This window comes from Bubalus kerabau, chromosome 5, assembly GCF_029407905.1.
Source record: "Bubalus kerabau isolate K-KA32 ecotype Philippines breed swamp buffalo chromosome 5, PCC_UOA_SB_1v2, whole genome shotgun sequence".
Classification (NCBI taxonomy): Eukaryota; Metazoa; Chordata; class Mammalia; order Artiodactyla; family Bovidae; genus Bubalus; species Bubalus kerabau.
Genome location: NC_073628.1, coordinates 58,840,873 through 58,860,502, shown reverse-complemented (window position 1 = coordinate 58,860,502; position 19,630 = coordinate 58,840,873). Strand labels below are relative to the sequence as shown.

General features: G+C 38.9%; 1 protein-coding gene across 2 annotated transcripts in view; it reads right to left on the bottom strand.

Annotated features, from left to right (window-relative positions):
• C4BPA (complement component 4 binding protein alpha) overlaps nucleotides 1–15,998 on the bottom strand; it is a 45,778-nt gene extending 29,780 nt beyond the window's left edge. For both annotated transcript variants that reach the window (XM_055581797.1, XM_055581799.1), the window contains exons 1-5: nucleotides 15,893–15,998; nucleotides 11,797–11,915; nucleotides 7,638–7,792; nucleotides 6,342–6,524; nucleotides 5,553–5,652 (exon numbers count right to left, since the gene is read on the bottom strand). In XM_055581797.1, the coding sequence (XP_055437772.1) occupies nucleotides 5,553–5,652; nucleotides 6,342–6,524; nucleotides 7,638–7,792; nucleotides 11,797–11,801 (443 nt within the window). In that variant the 5' untranslated portion in view covers nucleotides 11,802–11,915; nucleotides 15,893–15,998. The remainder of the gene's footprint in view (nucleotides 1–5,552; nucleotides 5,653–6,341; nucleotides 6,525–7,637; nucleotides 7,793–11,796; nucleotides 11,916–15,892) is intronic.
• Between the last annotated feature and the right edge of the window lie 3,632 nt (nucleotides 15,999–19,630).

The following is a 19,630-nucleotide window of genomic DNA, read 5'->3' as shown; positions in this document are numbered from 1 at the left end:
AATATCCTGAATAGTCAAAGCAATCTTGAAAAAGAAAGAGAGCTGGAAGATTCAGGCTCCCTGACTATATTACAAAGCTACAGTAATCAAGATAGTATAGTACTGGCACAAAAACAGAAATATAGATCAATAGAACAGGATAGAAATACCAGAGATAAACCCATATAGTCACCAAATCTATGGTAAAGGAGGCAAGAACATACATAAAAGAAAAGACAGTCACTTCAATAAGTGGTGCTGGGAGAACTGGACAGCTATTGATATGTGCTAAAGAATGAAATTAGAACACTACCTAACTCCATACACAAAAATAAACTCAAAATGGATTAAAGACCTACTACAAGACTGTACAGTTATTCTTAGAGGAAAACACAGGAAAAACACTTTTTTCCGAGAGAAATCAAAGCAAGATCTTTTTGGACACACCTCTTAAAGTAATGAAAATAAAAACAAAAATAAACAAATGGAATTTACTTTTTCATAGCAAAGGAAACCATAAACAAGACAAAAAGACAACCCTCAGAATGAGAAAAAATATTTGCAAACAAAGCAACAGACAAAAGATTAATCTCCAAATTATATAAACAGCCCACAGAGCTCAATATCAAAGAAAAAACCCAAAAGAAAATGGGCAGAAGACCTAAATAAACATTTCTTCAAGGAAGACATAGAGGGCCAAAAGGCATACGAAAATATACTCAACATCATTAATTATTAGAGAAATGTTAATCAAAATTACAATGAGGTATCACCTCACTCTGATGATAGTGGCCATCATCAAAAATCTACAAGCAATAAATGCTGGAGAGGGTGTGGGGAAATGGGAACCCTCTTGCACTGTTGCTGGGAATGTAAATTGATACAGCCACTATGGCGAACTGTGTGGAGGTTCCTTGAAAAAGTAAACATAGAACTACCTTATGACCCAGCAATCCCACTGCTGGGCATATGTCCTGAGAAAACCATAATTCAAAAAGACACAGGTACCCCAATGTTCATTGTAGCACTGTCTACAGTAGCCAGGATATGGAAACAACCTAAGTGTCCATCAACAGATGAATAGATAAAGAAAATGTGGTACATACATACAATGGAATATTATTCACCATAAAAGGGAACAAAATTGGCCCATGTGGATGGACCTATAATCTGTCATACAGAGTGAAGTAAGTCAGAAAGAAAAAAATGATTTTGGTATATTAATGCATGTATGTGGAATCTAGAAAAATGGTACATATGGACCTAGTTTCAGGGCAGGAATAGAGACACAGACATAGAGAATTGGCATATAACACAGCAGGAAAAGGAGAGTGGAATGATTAGGAGATTAGGTTTGACATGTATACACTACCATGTGTAAAATAGCTAGCCAGTGGGAACCTATAGTAAAGCACAGGGGACTCAGCTCAGTGCTCTGGGATAACCTAGATGGGTGGGATGGTAGGGAGAGATCTCAAAAGGAGGCGATAGATGTATACATATAACTGATTCACTTTTTGTACAGCAGAAACTAACACATGCATTAGCTGCTCAGTCATGTCCAACTCTTTGCAACCCCATGGATATTAGCCTACCAGGCTCCTTTGTCCATGGAATTCTCCAGGCAAGAATACTGGAGTGGGTTGCCATTTCCTTCTCCAGGGGATCTTCCTGACCCAGGGATCAAACCTGGGTCTCCCGCATTGCATTGCAAGTAGATTCTTTACCATCTAAGCCACCAGGGAAGCCATAGGAAAGCAATTATATTCCAGTAAAAAAAAAAAAAATTAACATATAAGCACATAGGCCTAATCATTTTCCTGTGAAGGCTCCCTTCACTTTCCTGTGAAGGCTCCCATGTACATGCAAAAATAAGATTGGTATACTTTTCTCCTATTAATCTGTGTTATGTCAACTTAATTCTCAGACCCAGTCAGAGACCCTAAGAGGGTAAAGGTAAAGTTTTGTCTTCCCTACAATAACATATTCATGTCTAGAAAGACTCAGCATTTAAAAAAAAAAAAAATCTATTCGCCTAAAACAAAGTTAAAAGCTAATCCAACATGATTTTAAAACATGCCTAACTTTAAAGTTCATGTAGAAAGATAAACAAGGAAAATTGTTAGGAAAATCCTAGAAAAGAAATTAGATAGGACTATCCATATTACTATTAAAACATATTATAAAACATCAATAAGTAGAAGACTGTGCAATGTGTATATAAATATATAGACAAAACAATGATTGAATAGAAAGTCTAGAAATAGACCCAGATATATATGAGAATTCCATATAGTAGCCAAAAACAATCTCAAATCAGTAAGTTGAGGATGGACTTTTTAATAAACGGTGTTGAGATAACAGGAAAATCATATGGAAAAATATAGACTTGGATAGGTACCTCATGCTGTATCAGTTCAGTTCAGTTCAGTTCAGTCACTCAGTCATGTCCAACTCTTTGTGACCCCATGAATCGCAGCACACCAGGCCTCCATGTCCATCACCAACTCCCGGAGTTCACCCAGACTCACATCCATCGAGTCAGTGATGCCATCCAGCCATCTCATCCTCTCTTGTCCCCTTCTCCTCCTGCCCCCAATCCCTCCCAGCATCAGAGTCCTTTCCAATGAGTCAACACTTCGCATGAGGTGGCCAAAGTACTGGAGTTTCAGCTTTAGCATCATTCCTTCCAAAGAAATCCCAGGGCTGATCTCCTTCAGAATGGACTGGTTGGATCTCCTTGCAGTCCAAGGGACTCTCAAGAGTCTTCACCAACACCACAGTTCAAAAGCATCAATTCTTCGGTGCTCAGCCTTCTTCACAGTCCAACTCTCACATCCATACATGACCACAGGAAAAACCATAGCCTTGACTAGACAAACCTTTGTTGCCAAAGTAATGTCTCTGCTTTTGAATATGCTATCTAGCTTGGTCATAACTTTCCTTCCAAGGAGTAAGCGTCTTTTAATTTCATGGCTGCAGTCACCATCTGCAGTGATTTTGGAGCCCAAGAAAATAAAGTCTGACACTGTTTCCACTGTTTCCCCATCTATTTCCCATGAAGTGATGGGACCAGACGCCATGATCTTCATTTTCTGAATGTTGAGCTTTAAGCCAACTTTTTCACTCACCACTTTCACTTTCATCAAGAGGCTTTTTAGTTCCTCATCACTTTCTGCCATAAGGGTGGTGTCATCTGCATATCTGAGGTTATTGATATTTCTCCCAGCAATCTTGATTCCAGCTTGTGCTTCTTCCAGTCCAGCGTTTCTCATGATGTACTGTGCATATCAGTTAAATAAACAGAGTGACAACATACAGCCTTGACGTACTCCTTTTCCTATTTGGAACCTGTCTGTTGTTCCATGTCCAGTTCTAACTGTTGCTTCCTGAACTGCATACAGATTTCTCAAGAGTCAGGTCAGGTGGTCTGGTATTCCCATCTCTTTCAGAATTTTCCACAGTTGATTGTGATCCACCCAGTCAAAGGCTTTGGCATAGTCAATAAAGCAGAAATAGATGTTTTTCTGGAACTCTCTTGCTTTTTCCATGATCCAGCAGATGTTTGGCAATTTGATCTCTGGTTCCTCTGCCTTTTCTAAAGCCAGCTTGAACATCAGGAAGTTCACGGTTCATGTATTACTGAAGCCTGGCTTGGAGAAATTTGAGCATTACTTTACTAGCATGTGAGATGAGTGCAATTGTGTGGTAGTTTGAGCATTCTTTGGCATTGCCTTTCTTTGGGATTGGAATGAAAACTGACCTTTTCCAGTGCTGTGGCCACTGCTGAGTTTTCCAAATTTGCTGGCATATTGAGTGCAGCACTTTCACAGCATCATCTTTCAGGATTTGGAATAGCTCAACTGGAATTCCATCACCTCCACTAGCTTTGTTCATAGTGATGCTTTCTAAGGCCCACTTGACTTCACATTCCAGGATGTCTGGCTCTAGGTGAGTGATCACACCATCGTGATTATCTGGGTCGTGAAGATCTTTTTTGTACAGTTCTTCTGTGTATTCTTGCCACCTCTTCTTAATATCTTCTGCTTCTGTTAGGTCCATACCATTTCTGTCCTTTATCGAGCCCATCTTTGCATGAAATGTTCCCTTGGTATCTCTAATTTTCTTGAAGAGATCTCTAATCTTTCCCATTCTGTTGTATACTATATATTTACTCCAAATGGATCAAAGCTTTCAACATTAAAAAATATGAAAACATAAAAGTATAGAAGAAAGCTAGGCAAATAGTTCAAAACCTTGTATTTGAGAAGGCCTTTTAAATTAAGATTTAAAATTCAGAAGCCATTTTAAAAGGAAGACTGATAAATTTGACAACATATACCAAAGCCAAGGGCTTCCCAGGTAGCTCAGTGGGTAAAGAATTTGCCTGCAATGCACGAGACACAAGAGACGCATGTTCAATCCCTGGGTGGGGAAGATGCCCTGGAAGAGGAGATCCAGTCAGTATTCTTGCCTGGAGAATCCCATGGACAGAGGAACCTGGCGGGCTACAGTCCATAGTGTCAAAAAGAGTCCGACATGACTGAAGCAACTTAGCACACATGCATGCATGCACCAAAGCCAAGGCAAAAGAAAAACTTTGAAGGCAAAGTTGCAGCTCACATCAGAAGCAAGGTGTGAACCCTAACAGACACAAATCCATGTGAATATATGTATCCATATACCTTAAAAACTAAGAATAAAATGCCCAACTAGTTAATAGTAAAAATAGGCAAAGGATATGCCAAATAATTCACAAATATTGAATAAATACAAACATCTTTTATTAAAACATGCTTAATTCTACTCAGAATAAGAGAAATATACATTTAAACTATAGTAAGATTTCATTTTTACCTCTTAAATTGGAAAATTTTCAACATTGTTACAAGCATTGAAGGTTTGACAGCAAACTTAGTTGGAAAGTTTATGGTGAAATAGACATTTGTATATTCTGCAAAACCATGTAACTCCTACAGAGAGCAATTTGGAAATAGTTTTCAAATTTTCAAATATATGTACTCTTTGACTCAGGATTCCTACCATGGAAATTTATCCTACAGATATAATTTATATATACAAGGTAATGTATTAGAGCATAGTTCAGAACAGATTAAGATTGGAAAATTCATGGATCCATCAAAGAGATTATCAATCCACAATATATCACACAATAAAATCCTGTGCAGGCGCAAAAGGGAATTAATGAGAAACCTCTCTATGCACAAACATAGAGACACCTTCTATTTATATTTATAAATAAAATATAAAGCAAGATTTAAGAGATTTAAGACTAATTTTCCTATTGGAAAGTTGTCAAATAGGAATACATAATAATTTCTTAACTTGTATTTATAAAAGTAAACACTAGAAAAATACATGATAAGCCAATATAAGTGTATCCCTGTTTAAAGATGGAAAGGAATGTGGTGATGGAAATAGAATGAAAGTGAGAATTCTCAGTAGATATGTTTTATATCATGTTTGGTTTTGAAATAAAGATTATATTATACATTAGCTATTTTAAAATTTTAATTTAAAAGAAAAGTATCTCTAGATTGCCTCACACTCACCCTTCTGAACAGCTGAATTCTATTTCTGATCCAAAAGAGTAATCTGTCTTAACTATCACTTGCCCATTAAGTAATTCTCCTGGGTTTTCACATCGTTTTTCTGCGAGAAAAGTTAAAATGATGATTAGCGATTCCATGCACTCAAGGATATAGCATTAGAAAAGAGAGCTGATGGATCATTGTGGTAATGAAGTCTATGGTCCAGAATTTAACATACTGACCAGGGAACTCAGCTCCATTCTACATCTCCAGTGTGTACTTGGAACTTAAGCCACTCAAAATACACGTCCTTGGTCACAAAAGGTACAAAAAAAGTATAGATTGCATGTGTATACCCATACTACTAGAAAAACATCACAGAATTTATTCTCAATTAAGAGTGAATAACAGCATCTTCTTCCAAACACAGTATTTGGGATGAGGTTTCTTTGAAAACTGTATCATCATTTTCTAGACACGTAATTTTCATAATTTTATACAGTGAATCTAGTTTTCAGTGTATTAAAATGAATTTGCAGTTCACTTCTGAAAAAAAGTACTTAATGAATAGATTGTAAATGATAGATTTATTTTTCAGTGCAACTAGGTGGCTCCTAATTTGTTTGTTTTATTCCTTTGTTTGTTTTTTCAAAAAGTGGCACACATGTGTACATTGAAATCAGTAACTGACCAACTGGATTGTTCCTCAGTGATCAGAGATACTCATTTGCATTTATAAAGCTTAGTTCCTGAGGCAACTTTGCAAAGAAGGACAAAGCACAAATAAGAGAAATGAATGTTCATACTTACTGACACAAAACTCTTTGTATTTCCAATTGTCTGTTCCATCACAGGTAAGAAAGTTCTTTCTTGAACTTATCCTGTAGCCAGGACGACAGATGTATTTCAGAGTAGTTCCAGTTTCAAACGTTGTCTCATTCAACTCATTTATTGGATAAGCAAAGTCTAAATAGGGTGGAGTATCACAACTGCCTGAATACCAAAATGACAAAATACTCAAGTTAGAGCTTGAGACACAGCATCCTAAAGTTTCAGTAGCATTTTAGGGCAGGAACCATTCTTTTCTCCTCTAATCAAGAAAAGTAATAACTCCTATTATCCCCACTGTTCAATGAATCCAGAGAGTAATTAGTAATACATGTTTGTTGATTAATGACAATGATAAAGATAAAAGGCATAAATTTTTCATTTCTTTTCTCCTATAAATGATTTATCTTAAAAGGATGGCAGACAGGATTTCATCAGCCTATCAGATTGCCCATATCTGCTGACTCATATGCATCCATGCAAATCCAGAAGTCCAACAGTTTTCTTCAACAGAAGTACATCATCTCATTAATAACAACAGAAACTTACCATTTAATTAATAGTAACATTACATGAGTTTGGGTGAACTCCAGGAGTTGGTGATGGACAGGGAGGCCTGGCATGCTGCAATTCATGGGGTCGCAAAGAGTCAGACCCAACTAAGCGACTGAACTGAACTGAACTGAACATTACATAACATTGATTGTTTCAGAGAACAGAAACTCGGTGGCTAGGAGAAGGATGACTATAACATTCTTAATTTGTCCTTTTTGCATCCTTTGGATTTTGTGTTGTCTGAAGGAAGAAACATGGAGCCCTTGAAGCATAACAATCTTAATCCTGCTTTACTTGCAAGAACAAAATATAGGGCTGATTTACCTTTTAGGAGCCACTTTAGAAGTTTATACTTTTCCTGTCCATTCTGGATAAACCCACAGGCAGTGAAGATTGTTTAGTCAGGCTAATAGATAATACAGATTTGTTTCAAGTCATGGTTGGGGACAGATTGTTTTGGAAATCCCTGAAGAAGAAATTCTAGGAGGAAATGTCTACAAAACTGACTATGTGTAAAGCAAATGACCCCTACATTCCAAATTATTCCAAATCCCCTTAAGTTCCAAATTCCACATAAATTCCAAACTTCGTCAAATAAACCCTTTGTTGCTAAAGCTGAATTTCTGCTAAAAGCTTAATCAGCTCTTTGTTAGTCTTAAAAGTGAAGGAGCAAATGATCTTGAAACTTTGCTGACAATTTGAACTTCTCTCCCTATTACTCACCAAGAACAGTGGCCAACAGAGTAGCAACCAAGGTCACTTGGAACAGAATTGGATCAGAGATACTCCACAGCCTGGAGAAGGGCCAGGATGCCATTGTCCCCTTGCTATGAAGGATCGTAACTGGAACTTGCTGATGCTTCATTGACACTTTTCTGCTGAAAGAACTCAATTTGAAAAACCATCATTGAATTCCTACTTGTCATAAAGCACTAGAATCATGCTATGGGATCCATGTCTTGAAGAAATTACAGCCTAGAGTTGGAAGAAAAGACAGGAAACAGTAGGTGTTAGCCTCTGAAGAAGCACTCTGCTCATGAAAGAGATTCATTCCAAGTGGAGAGATGGGAGGTAGCGTAATCTGAGTTAGGTATTCTGCAAAAGCTAGAAAATGTAGGCAGGGCATATTGGGGAACAGTACATAGCACTACAATTTGGCTGGAAAGTAAGGTATTGCAGATGGTTGTTAAGCAGGAGGCAGCTCACAGTTGTGTCTGAATGGGACATAAGAGCCAAGGTTAGGAATTTATGGACACTACTCTTTAGAGAGTAAAGAGCCATTGTTTCTCGGTTTTGTTTTGATTTGGTTTTGTTTTTGGTGTGTTTGTTTTTAATATGTCCTTAGAGTGATACATCATTGTACTTTAATATCACTAGAGTGGATGTATTAAATATACATGATAGATTGAAATGAACAGAGGAGAAACAGGGAGATTGATTAAGAAGACTATTGTAGTTAGCCAGGTGAGCCACAGAGATGATCAGACCAAGGAAATGGCATAGGAGATAGAGAAAATGAAATAAATTTAAAACAAAACAAAAAGCAGGAAGATTATAAGAGAAAAAAGAGTTGGATTATCATGTATAACATTGGTAGTTCCTCATGACAACTATCAACTGAAACAATAAACCAAGCAATTTGCAGTTTTGGGGGTAAACGGTTTTATCTATAGATATATGTAGGGGCTTTCCAGGTGGCTCAGCGGTAAAGAATCCACATGCCAAACAGGAGATACAGGTTCCATCTCTGGGTCGGGAAGATCCCCTGGAGAAGGAAATGGTAACCCATTCCAATAGTCTTGCCTGGAAAATCCCATGGGTAGAGAAGGCTACAGTCCATGGCGTCACAAAGAGATGGTCATGATTTAGGAACTAAACAACAACAACATAGATATATGTGTATGTATATATATATATATATATATATATGTATATAAATAAAAATATATGTGACAAATGTACTTTCATTATTTAATTAGACTATATAAAGACTTATTTAAAGGTAAATCATGAAGAACATTTTGTCTTCACCACACTCCTGTTCCCATTGGAAAAAAAAAAAGTGTATCTTAAATTTACATTAGAATTGGTCTTTGTCTTCAAAGGAACACACGAAGTTAAACCCCAATGAAATACTGAATTTCATCTTTTATTCTGATTCTTCTGTTAGATCCACATGATTCTACTCTCCCCATGTGTCCATAATTCATATTAATTGCATATCCATTTAGATAAAAGGGGTCCCCTCAATATTTACCTCAAAGATGTTTCTGTCCCACATTTAAGGGAAAAAAGTTCATAGTGGCCCTTCACATGACACGGAGGGCTCCAACTTCTTAACTGAGCAAAGACTCGTCTAATCTTACCTTTGCAAACTCAGTTCTGACACTCAGGCCTCCACCTGCTATCAACTGCAGGTAACTCCACCCCTAACCCATGAGCTCTGGACTTGGCCACTAGGAAAATTCTGCAAAAAAAATACCTGTTGAAGAATTTATCAAATATCTTTAGTTATTTAAAATGTGCTTGCAGAATTTGTACTGGAAAAATTGAAAAGAGTCAGGACCGGAGTTCTGAGCCCCTGTGTTTCTTGTTTTCCCTTCTCTGTTTTCTTAATACCTCCCTCCTGATCTCTAGTCTCTACTCCTAGCAAGCTGATGAGACTGGAGACAGTTGCGGGTACAGCAAGGTCCACATGATGAAAACCAGTCCACTAAATCATCTGCAAAATTTACAAAATATCACAAATTTCTCCCACCCAATTAAAGCTGTTATAAACTATAAAAACCATAAGAATCAGTTTCTTTCATTGTTGATGTCAGTAAATGTGTCATGTTTATTGAATTTCAGTGAAATTAAAGAGATTTAAAAATATCAATGTGTTGGCAAAATAGAATTTGACTATAATCAAGAGGATAACAGTATAGAGTAAAATTTTTCCCACATGATTTGCTGTAGTTGTTACAATATTCACAAGAAAAATGTACACATAGAACATAATCAGAAAAATATTTGTGAGTATATTTATAAAGATACAGCCATAGATTGAATCCTTAGTTTCGGGAAATTGAACAATACTTAAAATGTTATTTCAAAGATAATATTCATTAGTTATGTTCAAAAAATATATTTATAACCATTAAATACATTCAAAATAAATACTTCTTAGAATGATATTAACTAAACTGATAATGTGATAAGTTCAGCAAATTGATTTCAGTGAACTGATCCGTCAGGAATGGGCATTCATCAAACTGGTTTCTGATGACTAACTTTTTAGTCATAAACCAGCTGATCTGGACAACCCAGATCCCTGACATTTCTAAACATGTTTTTACCTTCTACGCCTGCCCATATCATCTTCCCTCTCGCCATTTCCTCTTTAGTTCCTACTCATTCTAGCCGTCCCTTCTCCAGGGTCCCCTCCTGTCCTCCAGACCAGTCTCCAGCTTCCAGTTACAACTGAGTGTTTATAATTCTGATTCTGACTCGGCTTAACTGACAGCTGAGGTTTGTCTTCCCCATTGGACCACAAGTTCCTTGAAGTCAGAAGGTGGGCTGTTAGTCAACTTGGCCCTCCAAGATACCTAGCCCTGTGCCTCACTCAAAGTGCTCAAGAAATGTTTGTTGCATTTACTTTCAAAAGTACCTAGTGCTAAAATGCCTAAAGTATGTTTTCAAGAAAAATAATACCATTCCATGTCTACTCTTACAGTGCTTGCTTTGTCAAGGTCAGATTTTAGCTGATTTTAAAACAAGGCACATCTGCTATCTTAATGAGAACAGATCCTAGTAATTTTACTCTAGGCTGTTCCCCATCCTTAACCCAAAGTTACCATACCGTCAACTATAAAACATAGGTTAGTAGTGAAGGCAAGAATAAACAAACTCCACAGTTTATGACAGGAGCTAAAAGGCAGCCACATACACGTACAGACCCCATACTGTGGTGAGATTAATGGCACGGCCACAGACACAGGGCTGGGGACTGTGACACGGTCACAGCTGTGATGCAGCAAGGCAGCGTGTGGCCAGAGCCTGGGGTGTGAACACTGAAGTCAGACCTAGGCCACGTGGATTCAGTCCTGGTTCCCCCTAAGCTCTCAATTTCCATATTTATAAATGGAAAATAATTATACATATCTCCCAAAATTGCTGAGAGGGTTTGGTTTGGTGCGTGGACAGCACATAATAAATATCCATGAGAAATGTTAAGGAAGAGGATAACAGCGTTGGTGTTGGAATGTGATTCTAACAGAACCAGAACTCCTAGAGTCAAAACATCATCACAAAAATGACATAAAATCATAATGGCTACAATTCCTGGAGACTTTAGCTAAGCCCTGATAAAGAGGAAAACACTCTGGACTTGGGTCAGAAGTCTTGGTCAGGTTTCCACTGTGGCCCATGGTAATAGTAAGGCCCAGTGCGTGCTACATGCTAGGTCGCTTCAGTCCTGCCCGACTCTGCAACGCTGTGGACCATACCCCACTAGGCTTCTCTGTCCATGGGATTCTCCAGGCAAGAATACTAGAGTGGGTTGGTATTTTCTTCTCCAGGGGATCTTCCCCACTCAGGGTTCGAACTTTTGTCTATTTCCTGCATTGGCTGTCGGGTTCTTTACCACTAGAGCCACCTGGGAAGTGAGACCCAGGACCACACCCAAAGCAATAACAATGGCACCCCCAGGAGTCCCTCCTAGACTTTTGCTTCCCTCATCTTAACTGTCTTCTTGGAAGGAACTCATTCACTCTATGACCATCACCTATGAATCACTCACAGACCTCTGGGCCCAACTGTCTCCTATGGGTACAAAAACTTATATGTACCATAAACTCAATTATTAATAAAAAAAAAAATCTTACTCTGCACTGTTACTTACCACATGTCATGTCAATTTTGAGCCTTTCAGGCCTGCCTCCTTTATTCTTGTTGCTAACTATAAAATTCCTGTGCTGAGCCTTATGACCGGAGTTTTACAAAAGACTGTGAAAAAAATCTCTGCAAAATAAGGAGGAATTATTTTCTCTTCCCTTGAAATTACAGAATAGCAGATATCTACATCATAAATTGAGCTGCAAATGTTATATCTAACAAAGGGATGGTTTCTAACACTTGAACATAACTTTTAACCTTTGAAAGTCTATAATTGTAACTGGTTATCTTAGAAAATTATATTTTGTCTTAGATAATATTTAAATTAATTATTCTGGTTTTGAAAGTTATAAATACTTGTGAACTTCTTAGCAAGTCCAAAAATAAACTGTTACACTTTCTTCACTTGCAATCCTGAACATAAATTAACACTTTTGACTGCTGGACTTCTTTTCTTTAAATTTCAGCTTTATTGAGGCATAGGTGACTAAATTGTAAGATACTTAAAGTGTACGTCGTGATGATGTGACAAAGGTATACATTATGAAAGTATTTCTCCCTGCTCCCCTTCTAATTAATTAACACATCCATTATATCACATATTTGACTTTTCCCCACAGTGTAATTAAAAAATAATTGACATACATCGTTGCATAAGTTTAAGGTATACGGCATGACGATTTGATTTACACAAATTGTGAAATAATTACCATACCAGGTCCAGGTAACATTCATCTTCTCATATAGATACAATAAATAGAAAACAAAGAAAAAAAGACAAAATTTTTCCTAATGGTGAGAACTCATGATGAATCTTCAACAACTTTCCAGTATATCATGAAGCAGTTAGTCATGGTCATCGTGCTGTACATTACATGCCTAGCACTTATTTATCTTATAAATAGAAGTTCGCACCTTTTAATCACATTCTTCCAACTCCTCCCCCCAACCCAACTCATGCCCTCCGCCTCTGGTAACCACAAATCTAATCTCTTTTTCTATAAATTTGTTTTGGATGGTTTTGGTTTTTTGTTTTGTTTTAGATTCCACAAAGAAGTATGCCTTTTCTTTCTAGGAATGACATTTAAGTTCTATTGTCTTGGCAAATTTCAATTGTATGTTATAGTATTACCACCATGTTTTACATTAAATCCTTAAACCTTCATCTTATAGCTGAAAATGTATACCCTTTTACCAAACTCTCCTTGTTTTTCCCATCCCCCAGCCCCTGGCAACCACTTCTTAGATTTCTTAAGAAAAAAACTGTTTTTAAAATTTGTTGTAATAAATCTCAAGGTTCAGCTCAGTATTTCCAACTGCTTTATTTGTATCTCCCAGATATCTTGAATCTAACATATCCAAAACTAAACATACCATCTTCCTTCCAACATTGCTTGACCTTTGCTTTCTGTCTCAACTAAGATAATAATCACCAGTCTTCCAAACTAGAAACCTGGGAAACCCAGCTTCCTCTCTCTTGTCACCTTTCCATATGCAAAGTCACCAAGTCTTGTCACATTGGCTGCAGAAACACTAAGAATCTGTCATTCTCTCTTCTACCTACTTCCGTGGTCAGGGTTTATGTTCTCAGAGTTTCCTTCACTCCACCCTGTGTCATTAAGTTGCTTCAGTCGTGTCTGACTCTTTGTGATCCTATGGACTGTAGCCCTCCATGCTCCTCTGTCCATGGAATTCTCCAGGCAAGAATACTGGAGTGGGTTGCCAGGCCATCCTCCAGGGGATCTTCCTGACCCAGGGATCAAACCCAAGTCTCTCAGGTCTCCTGCACTGGCAGGCAGATTCTTTACCACTAGCACCACCTGGGAAGCCCTACACCACTCACCCTACACTACAGCAAAAGCCTCCAAACAACTGTAAGCCAGCTTTCACATTGATGCTGTTATATTCCTAAGAAGCAATTTAGAAATTGCTAAACTGTTAGCAATTTTAAAACACCCACGGTCCCCAGTTCTTTAGGTTCCCATAAGTCTCCCAACTCTCCCTCTACTTCTGCTCACTTAAAACACTGTGCTTCAACCACACACATATGCTTATCTTTCCCAAAATGTATCCTAGAACTTTCTAAACACCTGCAAGCATTTTAATATGATGTCTCTTAGTGTATGAAAGTTCTTAACTCCCAGCCTCCCCATGATGCACTTATCCAGATCAAATGCCACCTCATTGGTGACGAATTGCCCAACCTCTACACCCAAGAAATATCAATCTTTGCTATGCTTCCCTAATTACCTTGCTGACATATTAATTGTAACACTACATTGTACTGTAACTGTCTATTCTCTTTTGCCCCTTGACTGTAGGACCCTTGAAAGCAAAGGTGTTTACCCAATTGCCGGTTGCCCAATCTTCCAGTTTCTAACCTAATATTAACTGGCATAATAATAGTTATCCAATAAATGTGAAACAAATGAAATGCGAATTAGTTTTGTCCTTAGAGTGAGAATGACTAAACACCTACTGAGGACCAAATGAAATAATCTGTGGGAAGTGCTTTGTAAATTTTAAAGAGATGATTCAGTGATTCTTCCCCCGTTGCTGGTTCCCAGGGTGTGTGGTGGCTCATTGGGCCAGGTGGAGCACTTCCAGTTCATCACCATGACTCACTGTGGTCCCTCAGCAGAGCCTGCACAGGACTCAGCAAACCACAGAGTATGGAGATGGAGGCTCGGACTTATGAGCTGAGGAGACCTGATTTGAGTCCTAGCAATGCCAGTCAATTTCTGTGATCTTGAAGCAGCTATATCAGCTCCCCAGTCTCAATTTCTCATCCTTAAAATGATGACATTAAACTTAGATTATCCTTATATTCCCTACAAACCCTAGAATTATGGAATTACCCACTGAAAAGCTACGACTTCCTTAGCAAATGCCCTGATATTTCACTATCACCTTTTAAATTTCTATAGAAATGAAACCAACTCAAGAACTATAGTCACCATGGAGGGTCTCTTGTGAAAAATACCATTGGCATTTGCAAGGCAGTACAGTTTGAGAAGCTCTGGGAAAATCCTCAGCCTCCAAATTTCAAACCCTCTCATTAGAGATTATTTTTTTAAGTTAACTAATTTTTTATTATTAATTTATTTAATTATTAAATATTAAAATTTATTTCTTTAAAATTCCCTTTTAAAAAATTCAGATACCTCTGGAAAAAATGACTTTTTTTCTCCAGTCTACGTGAGTGTCTCCTGGCTCATACCTGCACTCTCAGTCACATTCCTTGTAGACTCCAGAAAGAACTTGCTTCCACAATTTTCTCTTTCCTAGAATTTCTTTAACTCTCATCAGCTCCTTCTTTCTGAGCCATATTATAATGTATCTCTAAACTTAATATAAACCTTCTTTGATGTTTCTTCCCCTCTGGGCACTCTACTTTGTATTCTCCTTTACTACTACCTTTAGGGACAGAACAAGAGTCAGCAAACAGAAGGGTAGTTGAAGAATTAAAACTCAAACCAGAGGAGTAGTATGTCTTGCCCAGTGAAAAGAAAAGGGAATTTCAAGAAGGAAAGCTAATCAACAACCAGATTCAAAAACTGAGGGAGAGAAAAGAAATCGGGACAATTCAGACCTCTAGCTTCAGATACCAACTGGACGCTGACCAATATCCTCCTTCTGAGTAAATCTAAAGGTCTTTGCTGTCAGTGGTGGAGGAGATAAGGGGTTCATAAAATCTTTATAGGAAATTGCACCAATTTTCAGAATGTAGACTTTGGAAACCAGTCTCCTGTGTCTCTCTTTGGGACATCTGGCTTACCTCCTGTCTCAACGCCCCCATGCAGAGTGATGGTAAAGGATTTATAAACCAACACTCTCAACTTTTAGTTGCAATAATAAGAATAATTTCTTACTTCTTTCTCTCTTCAGTTTATTAGTATGCATTATTATTCCCCCACTTATAATAGAAAATCGAGGCTCAGTAGGGATTACAAGTACTTTTCAAGTCACACTGTCTCCTAATGCAGTATCCCTAAAAAGATTTCTGTTGAAAACACTTCTCTGTATTATCCTAATAATCATGTTCTCTTTAAAGGGCCAAACCACCAGCCTTTCCCCCAAAATACCCCAAATAATCCACTGACCTGCAGACAGCCGAGGAAGAAGACTCTATCATTGTTCCTTGGGTAGTTTCTTAAGGAGGAAGACTGCTTTGATCTGAAATAGCATTAGTTTAGTTCCTCCTCAGATAAGAGTTTACAAGAACACCCTGAAGTTGGCCCCACCAAAAAGTCCCTCACTTCCAGCCATGTGGTTGGCTGTCCAGGGACAGCCAGGTAGAAATGGATGGGCAGACACTCTCTAGTGACCCAGTGAATGATTAACAGCATAAATAAAGCAGTAGTGTTTATCTAATCTCCTTCTTCTTCACTAGCCCTTTCTTGATAATATGTTGCAATTGTTTATTTTCTTCTCTGCCAACCATTTCCCCTAAGTAGAAGGGTAATATAAATTTGATGCCAGAATTCTTTTTTTTTTTTTTTCCCGTAAACAAAAGAGGGTTATACAACATGCAAACTAGCTATCCTGGAAACTTTGAATAGTGCAGGGTTCAGACTAGGTCCACAAAAGTGATACACTTTCCAAGATTCTAGGTCCAACAGGCTTTCCTGGGGCTCATGGGATGGCTGGCCTTCCCCTGTACTAGTCTCCAACCCACTCCAAGAAAGTACAGAAGGTGAGGAGCTTAACACACTTACTGAGTTCCCAGCAATGTGCAGAGTTGCTTGGAACATAATTAGTACTTCAAAATTGCATGACCTCCAGAAGTTGGTCTACCATTGAGCACTGCTCAGAAGGATGCAATGAAGGGTCAGCCATGTTTGTTATCACATGTGGTCCTAAGAACGCACTCCAACCTTATCCATTTAAGCTCTTAATCCTCAGGATTAAGGTTTTGTGCTCAGGGGACTGCTATTAAGAGAAATTTCTCATGACCATTTCACTTTTTCTCTACATGTGTGCATGCTAAGTCACTTCAGTCATGTCTGACTCTTTGCAACCCTATGGACTATAGCCCCCATGCCTTTCTGTCCGTGGGATTCACCAGGCAATAATAGTGGAGTGAGTTGCCATTTTCTCCTTCAGGGGAGCTTCCTGACACAGGGATCTGAACCTGGGTCTCTTAGGCCTCCTGCTTTGGCAGGCAGGTTCTTTACCACTAGTGCCCAAAATCTCATAAAATTTTCAGAAAAGGAGTTGAACCACAGAAAAGGTTTTGACAAAATATAGGAAATCTGAGCAGGGCATTGAATGAAAAGTGGAAATTATTAGATACTAGAAGTAAAGAGAGCATAAATGGGGAATTTCCCGGTGGTCCAGAGCTTAGCAGCAGTGACAGCAGGGCTAGAAAAGGTCAATCCTCATCCCAATTCCCAAGAAGGGAAGTACTAAAGAATATGCTAGCCCTTGGACAGTTGCTCTCATCTCCCATGCTAGTAAGGTCATGCTTAAAATCTTGCATGCTAGACTTCAGCATTATGTGAATCAAGAACTTCCAGATATCCAAGCTGGGTTTAGAAAAGGAAGAGGAACCGGACACCAAATTGCCAACATTTGATGTATTATGGAGAAGGCAATGGCACCCCACTCCAGTACTTTTGCCTAGAAAATCCCATGGACGGAGGAGCCTGGTAGGCTGCAGTCCATGGGGTCAATAGAGTCGGACACGACTGAGCAACTTCACTTTCACTTTTCACTTTCATGCAGTGGAGAAGGAAATGGCAACCCACTCCAGTGTTCTTGCCTGGAGAATCCCAGGGACAGGAAGCCTGGTGGGCTGCCGTCTATGGGGTCACACAGAGTCGGACACGACTAAAGTGACGCAGCAGCAGAGAAAGCAAGGGAATTTCAGAAGAACATCCATCTCTGTTTCATCGACTATGCCAAATCCTTTAACTGTGTAGATCATGACAAACTGCAGAAAGCTCTTAGAGAGGTGGGAATACCAGATCGTCTTACCTGTCTCTCAGAAACCTGTTTGTGGGTCAAGAAGCAACAGTTAGAACCCTGTATGGAACAACTGATTGGTTTAAGATCAAGAAAGGAGTAGGACAGGGCTGTCTGCTATCACCCTGTTTGTTTAATCTATACACTGAGCACATCAGGAGAAATGCGCACTGGCTGAGTTACAAGCCAGAATTAAGATAGGTGGGAGAATCATAAACAACCTCAGATATGCAGATGTTATCACTGTAATGGCAGAAAGCAAAGAGGAACTAAAGAAGCTCCTGATGAGGGTGAAGGAGAGTGAAAGAGCCAACTTAAGACTAAATATTTAAAAAAAACTAAGATCATAGCATCCAGCCCCATTAGATCAGATCAGATCAGATCAGTGGCTCAGTTATGTCTGATTCTTTGCGACCCCATGAATTGCAGCACACCAGGCCTCCCTGTCCATCACCAACTCCCGGAGTTCACCCAGATTCACGTCCATTGAGTCAGTGACGCCATCCAGGAATCTCATCCTCTGTCATCCCCTTCTCCTCTTGCCCCCAATCCCTCCCAGCATCAGAGTCTTTTCCAATGAGTTAACTCTTCACATGAGGTGGCCAAAGTACTGGAGTTTCAGCTTTAGCATCATTCCTTCCAAAGAAATCCCAGGGCTGATCTCCTTCAGAATGGACTGGTTGGATCTCCTTGCAGTCCAAGGGACTCTCAAGAGTCTTCTCCAGCACCACAGTTCAAAAGCATCAATTCTTCGGCACTCAGCCTTCTTCACAGTCCCACTCTCACATCCATACATGACCACAGGAAAAACCATAGCCTTGACTAGATGAAACTTTGTTGGCAAAGTAATGTCTCTGCTTTTCAATATGCTATCTAGGTTGGTCATAACTTTCCTTCCAAGGAGTAAGCGTCTTTGAATTTCATGGCTGCAGTCACCATCTGTAGTGATTTTGGAGCCCAGAAAATAAAGTCTGACACTGTTTCCACTGTTTCCCCATCTATTTCCCATGAAGTGATGGGACCAGATGCCATGATCTTCGTTTTCTGAATGTTGAGCTTTAAGCCAACTTTTTCACTCTCCACTTTCACTTTCATCAAGAGGCTTTGGAGTTCCTCTTCACTTTCTGCCATAAGGGTGGTGTCATCTGCATATCTGAGGTTATTGATATTTCTCCCGGCAATCCTGACTCCAGCCTGTGCTTCTTCCAGTCCAGCGTTTCTCATGATGTACTCTGCATATAAGTTAAATAAACAGGGTGACAACATACAGCCTTGACACACTCCTTTTCCTATTTGGAACCAGTCTGTTGTTCCATGTTCAGTTCTAACTGTTGCTTCCTGACCTGCATACAAATGTCTCAAGAGGCAGATCAGGTGGTCTGGTATTCCCATCTCTTTCAGAATTTTCCACAGTTTATTGTGATCCACATAGTCAAAGGCTTTGGCATAGTCAATAAAGCAGAAATAGATGCTTTTCTGGAACTCTCTTGCTTTTTCCATGATCCAGCCCCATTACTGCATGGCAAATAGAAGGGGAAAGTTGGAAGTAGTGACAGATTTCCTCTTCCTGGTCTCCAAAATCACTGTGGATGGTGACTGCAGCCATGAAATCAGAAGACAATTACTTCTTGGCAGGAAAATGATGATAAACCTAGACAGTGTGTTGAAAAGCAGAGACATTGCTGACAAAGGTCCATATAGTCAAGGCTATGGTCTTTCCATTGGTCATGTATAGTTATGAGAGTTGGACCATAAAGAAGAAAGAGCACCAAAGAATTGATGCCTTTGAACTATGGTGCTGGAGAAGATTTCTAAAGTCTCCTGGACAGCAAGGAGATCAAAACAGTCAATCTGACGGAAGATCAACTGTGAAT